At 37.4% G+C, this 18,606-nt stretch overlaps 4 protein-coding genes across 9 annotated transcripts; 1 reads left to right on the forward strand and 3 right to left on the reverse strand.

The window, feature by feature from the left end:
- Positions 1 to 550: 550 nt before the first annotated feature.
- Positions 551 to 4,477, reverse strand: LOC111793893. The gene is made up of 2 exons (XM_023675960.1): positions 4,278 to 4,477; positions 551 to 2,694 (listed from the first exon to the last, which is right to left on the reverse strand). Exon 2 carries the CDS (start codon positions 2,670 to 2,672, stop codon positions 723 to 725), a length of 1,950 nt encoding a protein of 649 aa, XP_023531728.1. The 5' UTR covers positions 2,673 to 2,694; positions 4,278 to 4,477; the 3' UTR covers positions 551 to 722.
- Positions 4,478 to 5,263: 786 nt separating this feature from the next.
- On the reverse strand, positions 5,264 to 8,279 carry LOC111793498 (probable E3 ubiquitin-protein ligase RHC1A). Of its 4 annotated transcripts, none has more exons than XM_023675403.1 (2): positions 8,129 to 8,279; positions 5,264 to 6,864 (listed from the first exon to the last, which is right to left on the reverse strand). In XM_023675403.1, exon 2 carries the CDS (start codon positions 6,800 to 6,802, stop codon positions 5,858 to 5,860), a length of 945 nt encoding a protein of 314 aa, XP_023531171.1. In that variant the 5' UTR covers positions 6,803 to 6,864; positions 8,129 to 8,279; the 3' UTR covers positions 5,264 to 5,857. The 4 variants fall into 4 exon arrangements, with proteins under 4 accessions (XP_023531171.1, XP_023531174.1, XP_023531173.1 ...); XM_023675406.1 differs by having other exon boundaries at positions 5,264 to 6,842; positions 8,129 to 8,272; XM_023675405.1 differs by having other exon boundaries at positions 5,264 to 6,848; positions 8,129 to 8,272.
- A 689-nt stretch (positions 8,280 to 8,968) lies between these two features.
- Positions 8,969 to 10,890, forward strand: LOC111793934 (calmodulin-7-like). Its single transcript, XM_023676017.1, has 2 exons — positions 8,969 to 9,178; positions 10,160 to 10,890. Exons 1-2 carry the CDS (start codon positions 9,103 to 9,105, stop codon positions 10,531 to 10,533), a joined length of 450 nt encoding a protein of 149 aa, XP_023531785.1. The 5' UTR covers positions 8,969 to 9,102; the 3' UTR covers positions 10,534 to 10,890.
- Positions 10,891 to 11,635: 745 nt separating this feature from the next.
- LOC111793932 (SNF1-related protein kinase regulatory subunit beta-1) lies at positions 11,636 to 15,333 on the reverse strand. 3 transcript variants are annotated; one of them, XM_023676015.1, is made up of 5 exons: positions 14,856 to 14,938; positions 14,374 to 14,521; positions 14,041 to 14,227; positions 13,766 to 13,928; positions 11,636 to 12,237 (listed from the first exon to the last, which is right to left on the reverse strand). In XM_023676015.1, exons 2-5 carry the CDS (start codon positions 14,435 to 14,437, stop codon positions 11,920 to 11,922), a joined length of 732 nt encoding a protein of 243 aa, XP_023531783.1. In that variant the 5' UTR covers positions 14,438 to 14,521; positions 14,856 to 14,938; the 3' UTR covers positions 11,636 to 11,919. The 3 variants fall into 3 exon arrangements, with proteins under 3 accessions (XP_023531783.1, XP_023531784.1, XP_023531782.1); XM_023676016.1 differs by lacking the exon at positions 14,856 to 14,938 and adding an exon at positions 14,631 to 14,838; XM_023676014.1 differs by lacking the exon at positions 14,374 to 14,521 and having other exon boundaries at positions 14,041 to 14,219; positions 14,856 to 15,333.
- Positions 15,334 to 18,606: the final 3,273 nt, after the last annotated feature.

Consider the following 18,606-nt stretch of genomic DNA (forward strand, 5'->3'; position numbering starts at 1 on the left):
AAATGATAAGGAACCATTATATGAGAAGTAAGATTTGAATTACCTTGTTGATCGAATATCTCATGGCAAGAACACTTGTTTGAAATTCAAATTACTCCACAAACAAGATCGATCATGTCTAGCTTGAATGATTCTAAACACGATCAATCTTGCTTGTGAGTGATTTGAATCTCAAACAAGTGTTCTTGTCTTGAGATATTCGATCAACAAGGTAATCTCAATCTTACTTTCCTTGTAGTGATTCCTTATCATTTGATATCAAAACTTTCCTTTGGGTTGGTTCCTTATCATTTGGTATAAGAGCTCCCGTGAATTGATTCCTTATCATTTGGTATTAGAGTTTTCTTTTGAGTTGGTTCCTTATCATTTGGTATTAGAGGTTTCCCATGGTTGATTGCTTATCATAATGTCCCATGAAAGTGGAGTTCACGTTCCACATCCATTGTTAACTTGCGAATTGATCCCGAGTTCACGTTCTATGACCTTAACTGGCTTTAATCTCGGTCTAGGAAAAAACGAGCGTCAATATAAACATTAATAATAATAATAATGCAAACGTTGAATTGGTATCGATGATCATTACTAGAACGCTTAGCTCAATGAGAAACATTCACCATGAAGAATCTAAAAGAAGGAACAAAAAAGCCATAAAGATTCAATCAAACTCACTTTTCTTTTTCTTCCTTTCATTTTCATTTATTTTCATAAATTTTCCTCTCTTCTTATGGAGGAGAGAAGACAAACTGTCTAGGAAAACTGAAAATATCCTTTCCTTCAAATGGAGAAGTCCACTCTCTAGAACCATGACTTGCTGATGTTTCAGAAGCAACTCCATTTTGCAATCCAGCCATTGGAACTCTATTGAAATTAGAAGGCACGGACGATGGTATGAACGGCTGAGCATCCACCAAATGAGCAGTGTTCGATTCGTAAAGATGGGCGTTCTTCTGCATATAGGAATTCAGCCCCTGCAACAACCCACCAGGTCGGACTGAAGTTAGGCCTTTATCCACAGACCAGTCTATGTCGGAGTAATCTAAATGTGGCATTGAACTTCCCGTGTTCCAATCTACGGGAGACGATGCCCCTGATTGTGTCGAGCTTGTTCCTGAAAATAGTCCGAGAGACGAAGCAGCAGCTATGGTAGATGATGCACCTGTTCTGCTCCATGAAGTATTGGTGCGGGTGGCTTCAGGGAAGCTCCCACGGCTGTTACTAGAGACAAACTGTTGCTGATACTGAACTTGAGGATACGTCTGATTTACGGTTACATCATTTGGCTTGAAGCTTCTTGAGCTGTGAATCTGTGACAAAAACCCATTGGACGATTTAATAGATCCAAGGCTATTAGCAGTATACCAACTAGAAGGCGGCGATGAACTTATAGTTCCAACCGACGGTTGCATCATCGTGTGCAAAGATGCGTTCCGACCCTGTACTATTGAACTTGGTTCTCTCACTGAACCAGATTGAAAGCTATTAATCTCAGAACCAACTGTTAAATAACGAGTTTCATTCTTGATTGGTGGAGATGACAACTGGGTGGGTGTTGATGATAGAGAGAAGGACAAGGGGTTAGTTCCTGCACCTGGCCACCTTTTCTCAGCTGTTGTGATCTGTTCATAATTTCCCCATTCCATCTTCGGCTGATTCCTCAAAGGCTGTGGTATGCTCTTGCCAATGGATTCTACAGACAAACCAGCTGTAATTGTTCCTTTTGTGTAATTAAAATCTTTTTCATCCTTTCTTTGTTGTATTGAAGGATGATTAGGCTTAGCTTGCGGTCTTAATAAGGCTTGACTAGCATTGCCAGAAAACTTACTGCTTAAACCAGTTGGAGGATCACCGGTTTCTTCGGGCTTAGGAGGAGCGGCAGGCGGATCTAGCTTCAATTCTCTCAAGGATTCAGCTGCCTTCTCCAGATCGCCTTCGGAAGCAACAACAGCTCTCTCAACTTCTAGTTTTGTACACTTGAACTGTGATTCCAAGTCTGCTATACGAGCAAGCTCTTCTGATATGTCAAGTTTAAGGTTTTGCCCACCAAGATTTTGATTCGAAGAATCACTTGTCTCTTCACCACCTTCCAAAAGCCATGCAACTGACTCCTCTATGTTGCCTTCGTTTAGCATTAGAGCTACGGTTGCTCGATCTTGTGAAAAGCCCATAGCAACTAATTGCTGTGCAAGAGCTTCAAGCTTTCTGGACATCAGGTAGCCACTACAGCGTTCGTGTAATTCCTGAGCACGTCTCTCTTTTTGACGCTGATGCTTCTTCTCATTCTTTTGACGAATTTTTTCTCGTTTGTCAATGTCTGCCCCTGGAATTGTTTCTTGCCGCACAGTCGGGTTAGATTTTTTGTCTTTATGGTCCTCTGACTCACCAGACCAGCTACCATTGTTAGAAACAGAATCATACTCTGCCGCTGAAGAAAGCAAAACTCCAGAATGAGCATCTGTATCATCTATGTTCTTGAAACGGCCATTGGAATGGAGAGGTGAAGAAGCAGAAACTGTTGATTCAAGTGCATGGAAGGTGCCTGAGAGAGGATTATATGCACTAGCTGGAACACTACTACTACCAGCTGCAGCAGGTCCTGTCGGCTTTGCGGTAGGCTTCTGAGGTTCTTTGATCACTTTCTTGTCTTTTGGTTTGGATTTGGAAGCAGGAGACATCTTCGCAGCTAGGAAATTCCTTCTGAAATGTGCAATACACAACATCAGATTCTGTAACATAATAACTTTTTTTATATAGGAACATGAACATTTTATACACGAAAATACCGACGATTCAAACACAATCAATTTCCCACGTAATGTGAAAACCATGTAAGCACTGAAAACGTAAAACACAAGACACTTAACAACAAAACACACAGAGAATGAAAATACGCACGAACAACTCTACATCTGTCTGATGAGACCCTTTAATTCAAACAATGACCTACTGCTTTATATACTTACCTGATCACTTTTTCTTGGCTGAGTTCTAAGTGAGCACTATTATATTATGAAGTAGCAAAACCTTCCGTTCTAATCTCTAGCACAGTAACTCATCGGTTCCAATCTCAACATGGCATGGAATTTGCAAATACAAGATTCATTATGAATAAAAGAAACAATTGTAGTTGATATTATTTATGGTTATCTGTCCAGGAACAAATGAAGACTATTGCATTCGGCCTCATCCTTTTCTACTCCTGCTGAAATAACAAACAAGAACAAAACAAAAGAGATTTCTCTTCATCATTAAACTCTTCAATTTCTTTCTGGCCATAAGTTCCAAAAGAGGCTCTGGTGAATTATAAAAGCAAGACTTTCACCTCACTCATTAAAGAGTGAGCACCATGAATGACTCCCTGTAAGTCATTGACGTTAATGGAGGAGAGCAGTTTTCCAATTAAAAGAGAAGAGGATTTGGTTCCAGAACTGTTCAGAACAGACAGACTCCTAACTATGAGATTAGTCTCCCGCTATTACATTCAAAAGAAATCATCCTCCACTAAAATCAAATGCAACGATCCTACACTTCATAAGAGAAGTTACGTTAACTGAATTACAAGACCTAGTATAAGCATACCCTAAAAAAGCTCTTCCAAGTCCAGAACTCAAAAGGCATTGTTGAATCTAACATCACAGTGCCCGGCTAATCACTGTATAAGCATTAAGCAGAGCGAACTAGCCTCCTTCTTTTTCCTCTAAAAAACAAATAGTATGGTCCTTTGGACTAGCAATATCCATAGCAGGAGAAACATACACCTAATTCGAACTACAGTATGAGATACGGGAGCCTAAATCTTCTAAAAACGTGATATGAAGAGGAATTCCAATCTCTCGTACACTTGTGACATTGCAGAGAATATTAGTAAATAAACAACAGAAGCCATAACAAACGATGCAATCCAGAAGCGAGTAGGCAGTAACAAAAAGTCAAAAAACCAAAGTTCATTCCAAGTTCACGCGCAACATTCAATTCAATTCCAGTTCCTCCAAACCACAAACAAACAACAGAAAACTTAAAATCAATGCAACACAGCCAAAGATACAACTGAAGATTCAACGGAAAGCACCAAAATCCACAGGACGACACCGACGAAAATTCGCACTCCGAAGCAGCCAAACTCCACAAAACGCATGTCAACATTTGAAGTTGACCGAAGAAAATGCTCCAAAACACAAGACGAATAAGAAAAAAAAAGAAGAATACGAACTCGAACACATAGTTGGGAAGCAGATATCAAAAAGCCAGCAAGCGAGAGAGAGAGAGAGAGAGAGAGCAACCTTGGAGCTTCAACAGCGTGCCTGAGTTGGTGCCGTTGACGTTGGTGATTAGATACGGCGGAGATTACGGACGAGCGACAATGGTGAGGAGAGGAGAAATGGGATAGGTGTCACAGAAGCCTAACCATATGAAATTAGGGTTTTGAGGAGAGAGAAAGCGAGAAGGAGAGAGAGATTTTGGAATAATTTCAAAAGTATCATTTAACTAAAATCTAGACTTTCTGGACGGATTTGTACGGGCGTGAATTTATAGTATTTTTTTTTTTATTATTATATACTTTTAAATCATATATTAATTTTTATGCAAATAATTATTAAGATTTCAAGAAGAAAAATCAAGCGAGAATATTTTATGTTGGTAGGTGCGTTATTTTGGTAAATTTTTAGTTATAATATTTTTAAATAATTAAAAATAACAATCCAATATTCCAATTCAATTTTACTCAAATCCAAAATAAAATAAAATATTTAAAAATAACATTCTAATATACCAATCTAATTCTCGAATCAAAAATAAAATTCAATATCCCAATCCAATTAAATATCTCAATTCAATTTTACTCTAAATAAAATAAAATAGGGTTAGATTAGTTTTAATTTTTGTTGTGAACTCAATTTAAATTGTTCCATAAGATTTTTTCAGTCCAATCCAGCTCAAACCAAAAAATGGTAAACAAAATTCAAAAATGAAAAAAAAAAAAAGAAAAAAATCACAAGCTATAAGGTAATTATTAAATATTAGAAATAACCAAAAGCTATAAAGTAAATATTAAATATTAGAAATAAATTAAATATTAGAAATAAATTTTATAGGCAAGAAAGACGAGTTCAAACTTTGGTGGATAAAAATGAATCAAACTTGATCGAACTGAAAACCAACGTTTAGTATCGTTGAAAACCAAGTGGTCCAGCTCTGCTCGTTCGGAAAAAAACCGAACCAACAATAATGGAGTTATTTTAGACCAAAAAAACTCAAAAGAAAGGAGTACGAAACAAGCCATTGTCATTCAGCCCATATGTGAGAATCTGTGAGAATCTTTGATGCAACAAGAATGTGCTTATTAGCCGAAATGCTCACAGAATAAGAATAAAATCTCTTGCTCGGCTATCACGAGTATGAGTTTAAACTAGCTGAATTTTGCTTAAGTCGGTTTGGACTTTTGACTTCTTGATCGAGAGAATGTGCTTATTAGCCGAAATGCTCACAGAATAAGATAGAATAAAATCTCTTGCTCGGCCATCACGAGTATGAGTTTAAACTAGCTGAATTTTGCTTAAGTCGGTTTGGACTTCTGACTTCTTGATCGAGCATAGAGATCTGACTTGACTTGAATTTCTGACCTTTTCAGACAGTATATAGAGTGGCATAATCAAGTAGGCCATCATCAATGGAACATATTTACAATTCATTTCAGCTCTAAACCCCCTTTCCACAGTGCAAGTCAAAGCAGCAGGTGGTCTGACCTTTTCTTGGAACAGCTATAGATATCACAACTCAAGTGCTGATTCCTATTTCTTATTGCCCTATTTGTTGTGAAACATATTTCACCTACATGCTCAAGTCGAGAAGAGATATATACTTAGTAATTGAAAGGAGGCCATTCGGGGTAACTTATCTCGTTATCTTGCTCACGATTGGTAGATGCGCGGCCATTTCTACCGATCCTGCTGCTGAAACGAGTGCCTGCGCTTTGAGGAGTAAAAAAGTCTGGAAATGCAAACCTCCTCCTCAGGATAATCTCTCTCTCATTTGAGACTTCACCGTTACTGTTACTGTTCCCTCCCCAACCGTGCCTGCTATCCTGCTGAGGCAGCTCGAGTCGACAAACCGGGCAGGTATTGTGCTGGACCAGCCAAGGAAGAATGCAATCTGCGTGATAGATATGATTACACGGCATCTCTTTGGCTTCAGATCCCAGCTCAAATTTTTCTTTACAGACTGGACAATGAGTGTCTGTGCCAAGGTGCATTTGGTTGATCTTGATTGTAGGCATTGCTTCTATAGAAGAGTGAGAAGCAGGAGTTGGAACTGGATCCCTTTGTTCGTTGAAAGAAAGTGCAGCTAATGCTTCCAGCGCCACATGCTGACTCGATCTACCTTCTGGAGCGACACTAGCGAAGGATGGACCAGGAGCATGTTCGTGGAATGACCAAAACGAATTGAAAATATCCAAATTCTGCCCTGGGATGGAATTCGATCTCCTCCTTACGTCGAAGTTTGGATTTCTTCCAGCCATTCTTTCTCTGGTAAGAGCATCAACAGCTTCATCAAGAAGTCTAAACCTTGGATACGGGTTTCTTCGCCCCATCAATGCAAACATGGCTTCAAAAATTGGAGGCACCTGGCTTGAAAGATCATCTTCTATGGCTGAATGGAAGTCATCTTGAACCGTGTCATCATGTACATCGTTAAGCTCTTCAATGAAACCACCATTACAGTAAGGGCAAGCTATGTCCTCGCCATTAAGCCAGGAGGAACGGTTGCACTGATAGCACCAATGAGTGTCTTCGCCACCAGATGACATCCTCCTTTCAAATGCAAAACCTAAAAGAAAAGCCCAGGTTCTGTACCTAAAAGTAGAGGATGCTGCAATGAAATGCTCATTGCTTAAGAAAATCAATTGTGAAGACAAAATCAAACATTCATCCACAAGAAACTAATGCATGTGAACAACTAATTTATAACAACGATTCATCCTAGGAATAGCTTTTTGAAATCAAGAATAATTTGCCAATGGATACAATTTGGAAAAAAAAAATCAAACAACTTAAGTTAAATTCAGAAAATGTCCTAAAAATGGAGACATATCTGGTGATGATTTCATTGAAGATTAAAAAAAAATAGTAAAGTAAATGTCACGAAGGTAGTTCATAAGTCTTACAAAAAAAACCGAGAATATAAGAAAGGATTAGAGTTGTATAACCATAGCCCAGCCATGCAAGCGGCCTCCAATTAGTTTGGAAAGGAATCTAGGTATATACTCATTGATTGGATTCTCAACCATTCAAGATAAAGGCAGAGTGAAATTACACTTTAATCCCTATATCTTCATCTATATATCGATTTGGTCCGTGTACTTTAAGAATGTTTGTTTGATTAAAGATTACCAAAAATCCCCCACGTTCAGATGAGGATAACATTAATCCAATGTAACATACTGTTTTGATGCTGTGAGCATCTATTGGGTCCATATTAGTTGAAAAATATGAATTTTGGGCAAAGTTAAAAGAATCATTTTGGTTGAAAAATTGATCTTACAACATTAGGCATGGGATTCTTCGCTGTTGATAACGATTCAATGAGCTTTGACAAATAAAAGGTAAATAGAGAGAAATGGAAACATATGACCTAAAAATGTAATTTAGCTATAAGAAATGACAAATCCCAAACACAATCATGTGGCTTAATAGGCTAAAAACTTCATGATTTCAGCTTGATAGCAGGCAATTAATAGGAGTACGTTCACTGTCTCCATTTCTTCTGACAAACTTAGAGATGCAGAATCCACATGATACCCACATTTCTCGTCTCTCACAACCAAAGGAGACAATCTCCTGTAGCTGAGAGGAAATTCCTTCATTGCAGACACCATCTCCTCAAAACATAATCATCGCTCACACGAGACTTCCAATCCGTCATCCGATTTAAACAATTGCACAATGAAACAATAAAAAATCATCGAAATTAAACAGAATCGCGCCAGAGATCAAATCAGTCACTGAGTTCCGATTATTTCACGCATCAAACAACGATCCGATACCGAAACAGAATAAATCAAATACGAAAGATGCAGAAACATAACCATCCCAAATTTGAAATTGAACAGCAATTAAAGTAAAGAAAAACGTACCGGCGTTGAAGTAGACGCAGTGCAAGCTACGGAAGAGGGAGAAACATGAACAGTGGGTGACGATTTGGATCAGGGGGAAGAGAGAACGAGAGGACCTTGAGCAACAAAAATTGCTCCGCGGGGTCCAGGCCTGTTCCGATTGACTGATTCACCGAACTTGTAAATGTTTTTTTCCCTTAAAAAAGAAATAATTTAATAAATTAAGTTTATTAACCCTAAAAATAAAATTAACTATTTCATTTCTTTTTAGAATTTTTTAAAAGAGAAAATATAAAATTTATGGATATTTTTATTTGAAACGACCAGATATTGTCCACTAGCAGGTGGTATGACATTTCTCGTCTACTAGGGAAAGGTTTCCACACCTTTATAAATGGTGGTTTGTTTTCCTCCCCAACCAACGTGGGACATCACAATCCACCCCCTTTCGGGGCCAGCGTCCTTGGCACACCGCCTTGTGTCTATCCCCTTCAGGGAACAGTAAGAAGGCTGGTACATCGTCTGGTGTCTGGCTCTGATACCATTTGTAACGACCCAGATCCACCGCTAGTTGTCCTTTTTGGAGAACTGCAAGACCCATTTTAAAGTCTTGAGGGAAAGCTCGAAAGTAAAAGCCGAAAAATGACAATATTTGCTAGCGGTAGATCTGGGTCGTTACATTATTAATTTAAGAATAATTATAAATTAATTTAATCATTTTTACATTTTTAAATTCTCTGAATTATTTATGAAATTTTTAATCGCCATAAATGTAGCACGTGCGAGGAGGTAATTGGCGCGCTATGTTCCTCGGCGGAGAGCGAATCTGACACGTGCGGCCTTCCCGATTTCCACAGCACTTCGTTTATGCGATTTTTTTTTATTCCATTTCTTTTCGCCAAAAATTATATCAGATCGACTTTTTCGCTTCGTTCTGGAAAACCCTCCGTGGATTGGATTCTCGTTGATTTTCTCTTCCTCTTACATCGACGACCATGGCCGAACAACTCACTGATGATCAGATCTCCGAGTTTAAGGAGGCGTTCAGCCTCTTCGACAAGGATGGCGATGGTCGATTTCTTTTTTATTTCTTCGTTTTTTTTTTTTTTGGATTATTCTTGGTTTGATGCGGTTTTGAGCTTTGTTTTCTTTAGATCTGACTGTTTGTTTTGTTGTGTTGGCGGTGTTTTGTGCTTGATCTAGAGTTTAGGTTGTTTTGGTTGCGGGATGGATTGGATTTTGCTACTGGTTTGGGTGACTTTTTAGTGAGGATTAAGTGTTGTGGATTTGGATCTGGTGTGATCTCGTTGTTGCGTGTTCGAGTGTGCTCTCTCTATTTGGTTGTTGATTATATTTGTTTTTTTGGAGCTCTTTTTGGATGGCGATCTTTTAATAATGTGTTGGAGAGTTGTTTTCATGAAATGATTCTCCACGGTTCGTGGCCGATGATGTTTGCGTTCTCTTGTTTGGTGTGCATGAACGAGTTTTTCTCGTGGTAATTAAGATGTGTGATGTGATACGGTAATTGGATTTTTTGGAATGAGAAAAAGTGTTGTTGCTCATTTTCGTTTGTTTCATAGTGATTTAACAGCTTGAACTGGAGTTTGTTTGAAAGATTAGTGTTGCATTCTAATTACTTGTCAACTCCGATGAGTTGATTTATTGATGGATGTGATTTTGCAACTGTTGTTGCTGGCGAAACTATTGCAAGAGGTTTGAGTGCACATTTATACCTGCCCTTGGTATGCTAGAAATGCCTATGGTGTTTAATTTAGGTTTGAATTTCAGTTATTTGCTGAATAATATAAATGGAAATGATACTTTTGATCTCCTTTGCTTTCTACAATCTTCGGAATTTCTTATTTGAACTTTGACTAGATTTATGTTTCATTCTTGTCAATCTCTTGAAACCAATTTCTTATCTAATAATTATCAACCCCTGTCCCTCTATGTTTTATAAATTTGTTCTTCCCCTTATCTTTCTTGGCTTCTTTTTAGGACATTTCGATCTGATCCTATGATATAAGATAATTTTACATTGGGATGATGCAGGCTGTATCACCACCAAGGAGCTTGGGACTGTGATGAGATCACTTGGCCAAAATCCTACTGAAGCTGAGCTGCAGGACATGATCAATGAGGTGGATGCTGATGGGAACGGAACCATCGACTTCCCCGAGTTCCTGAATCTGATGGCCCGTAAGATGAAAGACACTGACTCAGAGGAGGAACTGAAGGAAGCCTTCCGTGTGTTCGACAAGGACCAGAATGGTTTCATCTCTGCAGCTGAACTCCGCCATGTGATGACAAATCTCGGTGAGAAATTGACTGATGAAGAAGTCGATGAGATGATCCGCGAGGCTGACGTGGATGGCGATGGCCAGATTAACTACGAGGAATTCGTTAAAATCATGATGGCTAAGTGAGAGATTGACAACATGAAAAGGGAGGAACCTTATAGAGGCTAAGAACCGAGAGAGAGGTTAGCGCAAAAACTATATAATATCCTACTGGAGCAATTCAATCTAGGATGCTTCTTCTTCGTGATACTAGCTTTAGTTGGTTCTCTCTTGTTTGCAGAATTTATGGTACTGTATTCCGGTATTGTTTGCTGTGTCTTTTTTTTTTTCTCTTCTTTTCTTTCCTTTTTCAGTAGATTAGATAGTGGGGTCTTCTATCATTAATATTTGCTGTTTTCTTTGCTGTGTTCTTTTGTTCCCCAAGTTGTATTTCGACCTGTTGTTAATGCTTGAATATTTATTGGGTGGGATTTTCTTTGATCACATGGCTTCCCAAGATGTAACGTCCTCGAACATAGGGCTATATCGCCCCCATCTTCGAGGCATAAACTTGCAGGTGGCTAATATGCATCTTAAGTAGGCGACCATCATAACTTGAAACTACTCGTTTTACTACTTAGTGTTGATCTTGATATCAATATAGATTCAACTCTGTTATGGTACTTGCAAATATGAAAAGATAAATCACGATTCAATTCCTAATCCTCTTCATCTATGAGACAAAAAAGTTTGGTGTTGCAAATATGACTTTTCTGCCGTGGCCAAAACAATAATCAAATGTCATGTCAAAAGAAGAAAATTATAATAAAAACAAATGATAAGTAAACGATCGTGGAGNGTGAGATGCGAAAACACCCATTTTCATTAATGAGATTGTTCCTGAGACATGGTCCATGTTTTTTCTTTTTTTTTTTCCCAACCAAAGAAATTCCATAAAAAAGGAAGGAATAAGGAAGAACAAGAAAGAATTAGATTGAGAGCAGAGTCCACATTTGATTTTCATTACAAACATGTTGTAAATACGATCAATCGTAATCACATGAGACTACAATTTATTAATTATACCTACACGCATGTGCACACATACAATGCACACTCACACGAACCCACGCACGCATGTACTAAAACACGCACATGCACACATACAACGCACACTCACACGAACCCACGCACGCATGTACTAAAACACGTGCACACAAGCATGCCCGCATGCAACGTACACATAGGTTGAGAATGCAACGAAAGCCCCATTGTGGCGGGCCTTGTACATCTTTCCAAGGCCCCCTTTCAGATCTATCCAAATCTAGTACTATTGCTACAGTCAGAGAAAAGGTAATGAAACCTTTTTGGCCAAGAAGTTCTATAAAAACAAAGATTTCTTCACAGATAGAAGAAATATTGACTAGAATTAAGAGTGGTTGTTGCAAGCAAACTTTGGGCAAGCAGTTCTATAAAACAAGATTCCGTAGCTCGTGATCCTTTACAAAGTTCAGCGTGAAAAATCAATCATAACTACCTGTTCAACGGTTTGTAGAGGACGACGGTGACATACTTTGAATGGAACCTATGAGTAAGTCCCAAGGCAACCACAGACTGAGAAGCCCACCCTTTCTCAATGAAGAGGTGGTTAAGCACAACATGTTGAGGCTTTGAGGATGATGCTTCATCGGCATTCTCCATACCTAGAACCGTGAGGTGCAGCTGCGATGGCACGGCTGCTGGCTCCTTGGCGAAGTCTTCCTCGCTAGGGAACACCTGGCTGTAAGTTGTCTCCGGTGATGGTGGAGCCTCGAACTCGGCCAAGCTCTGTAGAATATCAGGCGCGCTATCCTACAAAACAGAAACAACTCCAAGATGAAGAATGAATATGAATTATTTGACCAGTTAGACCTTTGCATCTCTTTCTAAAGTAATTTTGTCCATGAGTATTCAACATTTAACAAGATGCATACGGTAAAATATGATGTGAAACATAATTGATTTTGCTTTTGATCCAGAAAAGTTAATGAGTTATGCTGATTATCAATAGAATATGAACTCGGATGATAAACGCATTCGAAAACATAAGAACAGCCTAGAACCTCTTATCCTATCCCATTCTAGTTCTATGATCTGCTGGCTTGACCAAGCGTGTGTATGTATTATATTTTTCTTTTGTAGCTCAGCTGCTAGCACTTTATGGACAAACTACTCTAGTCCATGTATTTTCGTTCCTCTTCCCGTATCTATCGAATAATCTACGATAAAACAATCGATTAGCAACTCCTGACAAGCAAGAAGACATGAAAGATATTACATTTGTGCTATTTACAAACAGAATGAATGCGTTTCATTGGACAAAAGAATGGACAAAGAGCCTGTCTAAGCCAACATCGATGCATCTTCCCGTTTCGATGTATAATTTTCTAATTGACATGTCTAGATTTATCGTTTTTCTCCCTTCCAAATATCATAAAATCAAGTAACCAAACAAAACCAGATGGAAGCTAGGGCAGTTCTCTGTAGAGTAAAATATGCATGACATGATAAAGAAAATACTTTCCGAGTCGTATCCAGAGCTTCTACAGTTGCTAGATCGAGGATCAAAACAAAATTCTCAAGTACTTGTGTTTATATATATATATAATCACGTTGGTGTTCAAGAAAAGTGTTAAAAAAGAACTGTTCCAGGAGATTTTGGCATCATTCAGACCAGCCAACAGATTTGTAAGCACATGTCGTTGCTTCTTTCCTATGCTCTATCCTTTTCTTCCTTCTCTTTTCTTTTGAAACTTGTATGGTCATAATCTGAGACAGTAAGACTGTTTTGGCTATCTGAGTTTCTACACAACTTCAGGGGCTTGGGGAGTGGAGAAGAATCCTCACTCTTTTCTTTGGTCATTTTCCAGGTTTAAAACTAAAAATATCAAAAGATATCTATATCCAACGTATGAGTGAAGACCAATGATGTGCTGGTTCAATGTGTAAATAATCATCCATTAGTTAACCATTTATTACACATTACTAAGGTCGCATTTATAAACCTCATCAAGCCTTGGAGCTTACGTTAGAAGAGCAAAAGACCCGGGGCTAGGGTAAGCTGAGGGGGGACCGCGTAAGTGAGCAAATGTGTGTAAGCCCACAAAATGGAAAGAGTTCCTTTCTTCCTCAAATTGGATTAATGTCGTCCAACTGGAAATTTTCCTTGCTTTTCAGGTATTGCCTACAATAAATCGAGCAAGTACTTTTGCACACTTGGTAATTTCCATTTCACAAACTATAAACGCATCATTCGTCAATATAAATAATGAATCGAGTTCATAGTTCATGCCTACTGGATGGTAATGATAATGCAGATGGAGGCAAGAATCACACTTACAGAAACATTGAGAAGATTGAAGACATTGCCCATCTCATCAGCTATGTAAGGAAGATCTGGAATATATCTCTTTTGACCATCGACGATGAACTTGTAATGATATACTCCAGATGGAAGGACGATAAGTATCGAAAAATCTTTACCAGTCCTCTGCAGGGACTTCCTGCAGAAGCAGTGTAACATAATATTTCATTACTTATGCAAAATGCAACGGAACTAATGTCATGAAGCAGGCTCGGAGGAACCGCGACAGCCCAGAAGCGATGAGAAATAACCTGGATGCCCAGTTGTCCCAAGACCCCTCAATAGCCACGCTGCTGCCACCGTAGCTCCACGTAATAATCGTCGGGATCCCTTGCTCTGGAGGATTATCTACAGTTTCATGGAACTCGTTCTGCCAAGCTTCATTGTAATGGGTTGGACCATTACCTCCTTGCAAGGGAGCTACAGGAACCTGCAAGTCTTGTAGTATATAACCCACCATCATTACAAAAGCCATAACCAAAGCTAATCATCATACAAATTCACATTTGGATCATCTCAAAAAACATGTTCAACTTATAATCTAGCCAAGATATTTGCCCAGCAAGATCAAATCTGGAACTCACTCACTAAACTCAATGAATATATTATCAAAGCTTTGATCGAAACCGAAGTAATATTCAGCTCCATGACAGACTTGATTCCAGCAACCAACCAACTCTAATGGATTAATCAGTAGTTTGAAGGGGATCAGGGTTAAGAGAGTAATCCCAGCTGTTCATATACAAACTGTAATGGATCAGACATTTCGGCCATTAATCACCAAAGAACACAGCATTAAGCAGATGATCCAAAGTAAAAACACAAGAAACAAACACTCAACATTATGGAAACAGCTGGGAGTTAATCTTAGTCAAAGTAGTCAACGAAGTGGATCTTGGAGTGGAACTTCACCATTTTCGACTATTGCAATACAGCGATCTTTATAAAGAAATTTCCCGGGAAACACAACTTCCACCGAACAATCAAAAACAAAAAGAAGAGATCGACACATAAACACATTACACAAGAGAGAGAGAGATTATATGAAGAAGAACGAAATAGTGACCTGAGGAGCGAACAAGATCGGGGATCGGAGGTTCCCAGGGCTACCAGGAGGAGTATTTACCATCGAATCTGAAGAAACGACGTTACTCGTTTCACTAACCAACGAACTGTCAATCACTGGACCTTGTCCATCGGCGTCGGCTACCGCTCCTCCACCACCGCCGGGAGAACTCTCCTCTCGACCATTGGCATTTCCCATCAACCTAATAAACGAAACGAGTCGCGGAATTCCAACCGACAGAGGATCGTGTCGTAATCAACATTCAAACGCTTTGAAATTACTGGATCAATACAACCCCTAATTGGATGGAAATTAGGATTCCCAATCCAACCCCTAATTTGGATTATGCGAGTGTTCGTTCGTTGATTTCGGGAAGCAGCAGCAGCAGCAGAAGAAGAAGAAGAAGAAGAAGAAGAAGAAGAAGACAATGGGAGTTTTAGAATAGATATGCCCCACGAGAACTCAGCTGCAGGCGAGATGAGAGAGAGACGACTTTCTCTCTCTAGATTGATATAGGGAAGAGGAAAATAGCCTCCGAGTTTCGTTTATTTACGGAAATTGCCACTCTAATCTGATGTGGACGCCACCCGTTAGGCTTATCTTCTTATTTTGTTTCTCTCACCGCTGGCTTAGGGTTAGTCGCCGACCACCAATTCCGCCGCCGCCAAAGTCAACTGGTTTCGTTGACTTTTTCAGATTTCATTTATTTACAAAAAAAAATAATAATAAATAAATAAATTTAGTCCGTACACTTTTTAAAATTACAAATTTGTCCATACGTTAAAATGAAATAAAATTCAAAATAAAAATACTTTTTTTTAATACAAATTTGGCTAAGAAGTATATAAATTCATACCATTTTAATTAAATTAAATAACGTGTAAATATGAATATATTAACGTATAAAGATATTTCTATTTTGAGATTATAAATTTAAAAACCATAATTAAATCCACTCAGGTACCAATTTAGGTCGATTTTTTAAACTATCACATAATTTATCTAATAAATAATAATATGATATGATCGAAGAAAATTTTAAATTTATAATTATTTAATTGGTATGTTTCATTTATTATTATTATTTAATATATGATAACAAAAAAAAAAGATATTTTTGTGGACTTCTAGGATTGTAAAATTAGAATAAATTAAATAAAAAAGGGAAAAGTAAAGTAGATAAGGATTTGGAATGCTACCTTATCCACTTATCAAACGTGTAACATTTATTTAATTATTTAATTATTTAATATAATGATACGATCATTACATTATTGATTTGACTAGTGATATATATATATATATATATATATATAATTGTGAGCTTTTTTCTTCTAAAAAAGTCTTTTAACAAATAAAAAAATGTCATAATTTAGAGTAATTTTTTTTTAGAGAAACAAATTTATCCACGAGAGACATGGTGTTGGCTCTCCACTGCTTTGGGGCCCTATAGTCTAGCGAGGCACATGTGCATCATTGTGTGGGCAAGCGTCATGGGACGAGCGGTCTTGGACGCCTTCCTTTGAAAAGGGTCTTTCAAGGACAATACAGGTGTGCTGGTATTACACCCCAATCAATGTTTTTGAGGTTGGATTATGCATCAACTAGCTATCTGGAATGTATGTTTGTAAATGGTTGAGCATAGACACTGGAGGGTTTGATGCTCGAGTGACCTTGGATGAATGGATGTTTGGGATGTCCTGATAAGATGATTGACACATGGGTCAATTCTCAATGGAACGACATCATGATGCATGGGTCCTGTTGTTGGGAACCAAAATGACGATGAGATGTAACGTTGTGCGTCGTAATGATTGGACATGCACGCACGAATAACGTGTGTAGCTGATATTTAATTTAGAAGGTGACTCGTCATGAACCAAAATGACAATCAGCAATCATCATGTGTTAATCTAAGAAGTGTCTGCCTTTTCTTCTGACTTAAAATGAAGTTGCTTCTTTTAAAGCTTCTTTTTTTTATGAGTTTTAAGCTCGATTGTGGCGTTTGTGAAAGCACTTTTCCACATGTTGAACAACATCTACAATCACAATTTCCAAAAAATTCAATAAGAACGTAACTTAATGAACAAGAAATAAGTCAAGATTATTGACCCATTTGACTTTTTGAGATTTTGAAAATAGTTTATTTCTCGTTTCATAATTTTGAGCAAAGCTCAGTGTATTACGACAATATTGATTGAATCTCAGCCTCAATTGTTATGCTATCAAACATGTTTTTGAACTAAATCCTTATTTTCAGCAACCATCTCAAATTCAAACACGACATAGAATGCTATGAAAGAAAGCGGAAAAACGACAGAGGAATGAAAGAAAATTCGAAGGTACCTGAAATCGCCATCGTTTTGGATTTTACAGGCGTTGAGACAGTGAGAACACCAATCCATCGGTACGTTGAAGAACAGAGAAATCAAATCAAATCACCTGAAAAAAAAAAAAAAAAAAAAAACGAAAATTTGTGGTAATTATTCGAAAAATTCGTCATTTACAAATGTATTTAGCGATTGCTATTTCGAGATTCTAAAATATATAAAGGATTAGTTAGTTTGAAGATTGAAGATTCCTCCAAGTCCCTTGGAGAGCAAGTTTCATATATTTCAAGTCCTTGGAGAGCAAGTTTCATTTCTTACTCATTTTTTGCATTTTATTCCTTTAATAATTTTAAATTGCATTTTATTTTTTTTCTTTTTAAAAAGAAATATATATAATTTTTAAATTAACTTTAATTTTTTATTTTATTTTATAAATTTGTAGAGCAAACGTCAATTATTTTTAATTATACAAAAAATTAAATAGTTATTGATTAATAAAATATTTTAAAATTTTAAAATCTTTTATAACATTATCGAGTTATATTTTAAAATAATAATGACTTTTTTTAAAACTAAAATAATAAATAAGTTTTAGTGTATAAAGTTGTTCATGAAAAATATGGTTTTATTTTAATGAATATTTCAAATTGTTTTAAAAATATTTTAATTTAATTCATAATTTTAAGCCAAAGCATCTTTAGCTGTTTATTTGACTTTTATTTTCTAACTTGGACTTGGTCTCATCTCACACAAAGTTAGGATTCTTTAATAATTTTTCACCCATTAATAAATATTACTATTTTTCATTTATTTCAATAAAAATATTATTTATAAATAGAAATGTTATATTATTACCTAAAAATGGTATGAAAAAACTATATGATGTATAGTTTTAAAGTACTATTTTTGTTTTTTTTAAAGCAATTTTTATTAGGTTTTGGGATCCTCAAAACATTTTTTTTTTAAATTTATTTATTATTTTTATTAATGTTTGAATTTTGAAAATAGTTTTTAAAAGGTCACCTTCCTTTCTCGATTTTAAAATTTACAGTCCCAACCATTTCATTTATTCATTTTTCCCACGTTGGTTGGGATGAAAACAAAACACTCTTCATAAGGGTGTGAAAACCTTCCCTTGAAGGGTGTGGAAACCTTCCCCTAGCCGTTTTAAAGCCTTGAGGAGATGCTCGCCCAAAGAGGACAATATCTGCTAGCAGTGGATCTGGACCGATTCCCCGAAGGGGGTAGACACGAGGTGGTGTGCCATTAAGGACGCTGGCCCCAAAAAGGGGTGGATTGTGATGTCCCACATTGGTTGGAGAGGAGAACAAGACACCCTTGGTGTGGAAACCTTTCCTTAGCGTTTTAAAGCCTTGATGGAAAGCTCGAAAGAGAAAACCCAAAGAAGACAATATCTACTG

Source organism: Cucurbita pepo, chromosome LG04 (assembly GCF_002806865.2).
Source record: "Cucurbita pepo subsp. pepo cultivar mu-cu-16 chromosome LG04, ASM280686v2, whole genome shotgun sequence".
Lineage (NCBI taxonomy): Eukaryota > Viridiplantae > Streptophyta > Magnoliopsida > Cucurbitales > Cucurbitaceae > Cucurbita > Cucurbita pepo.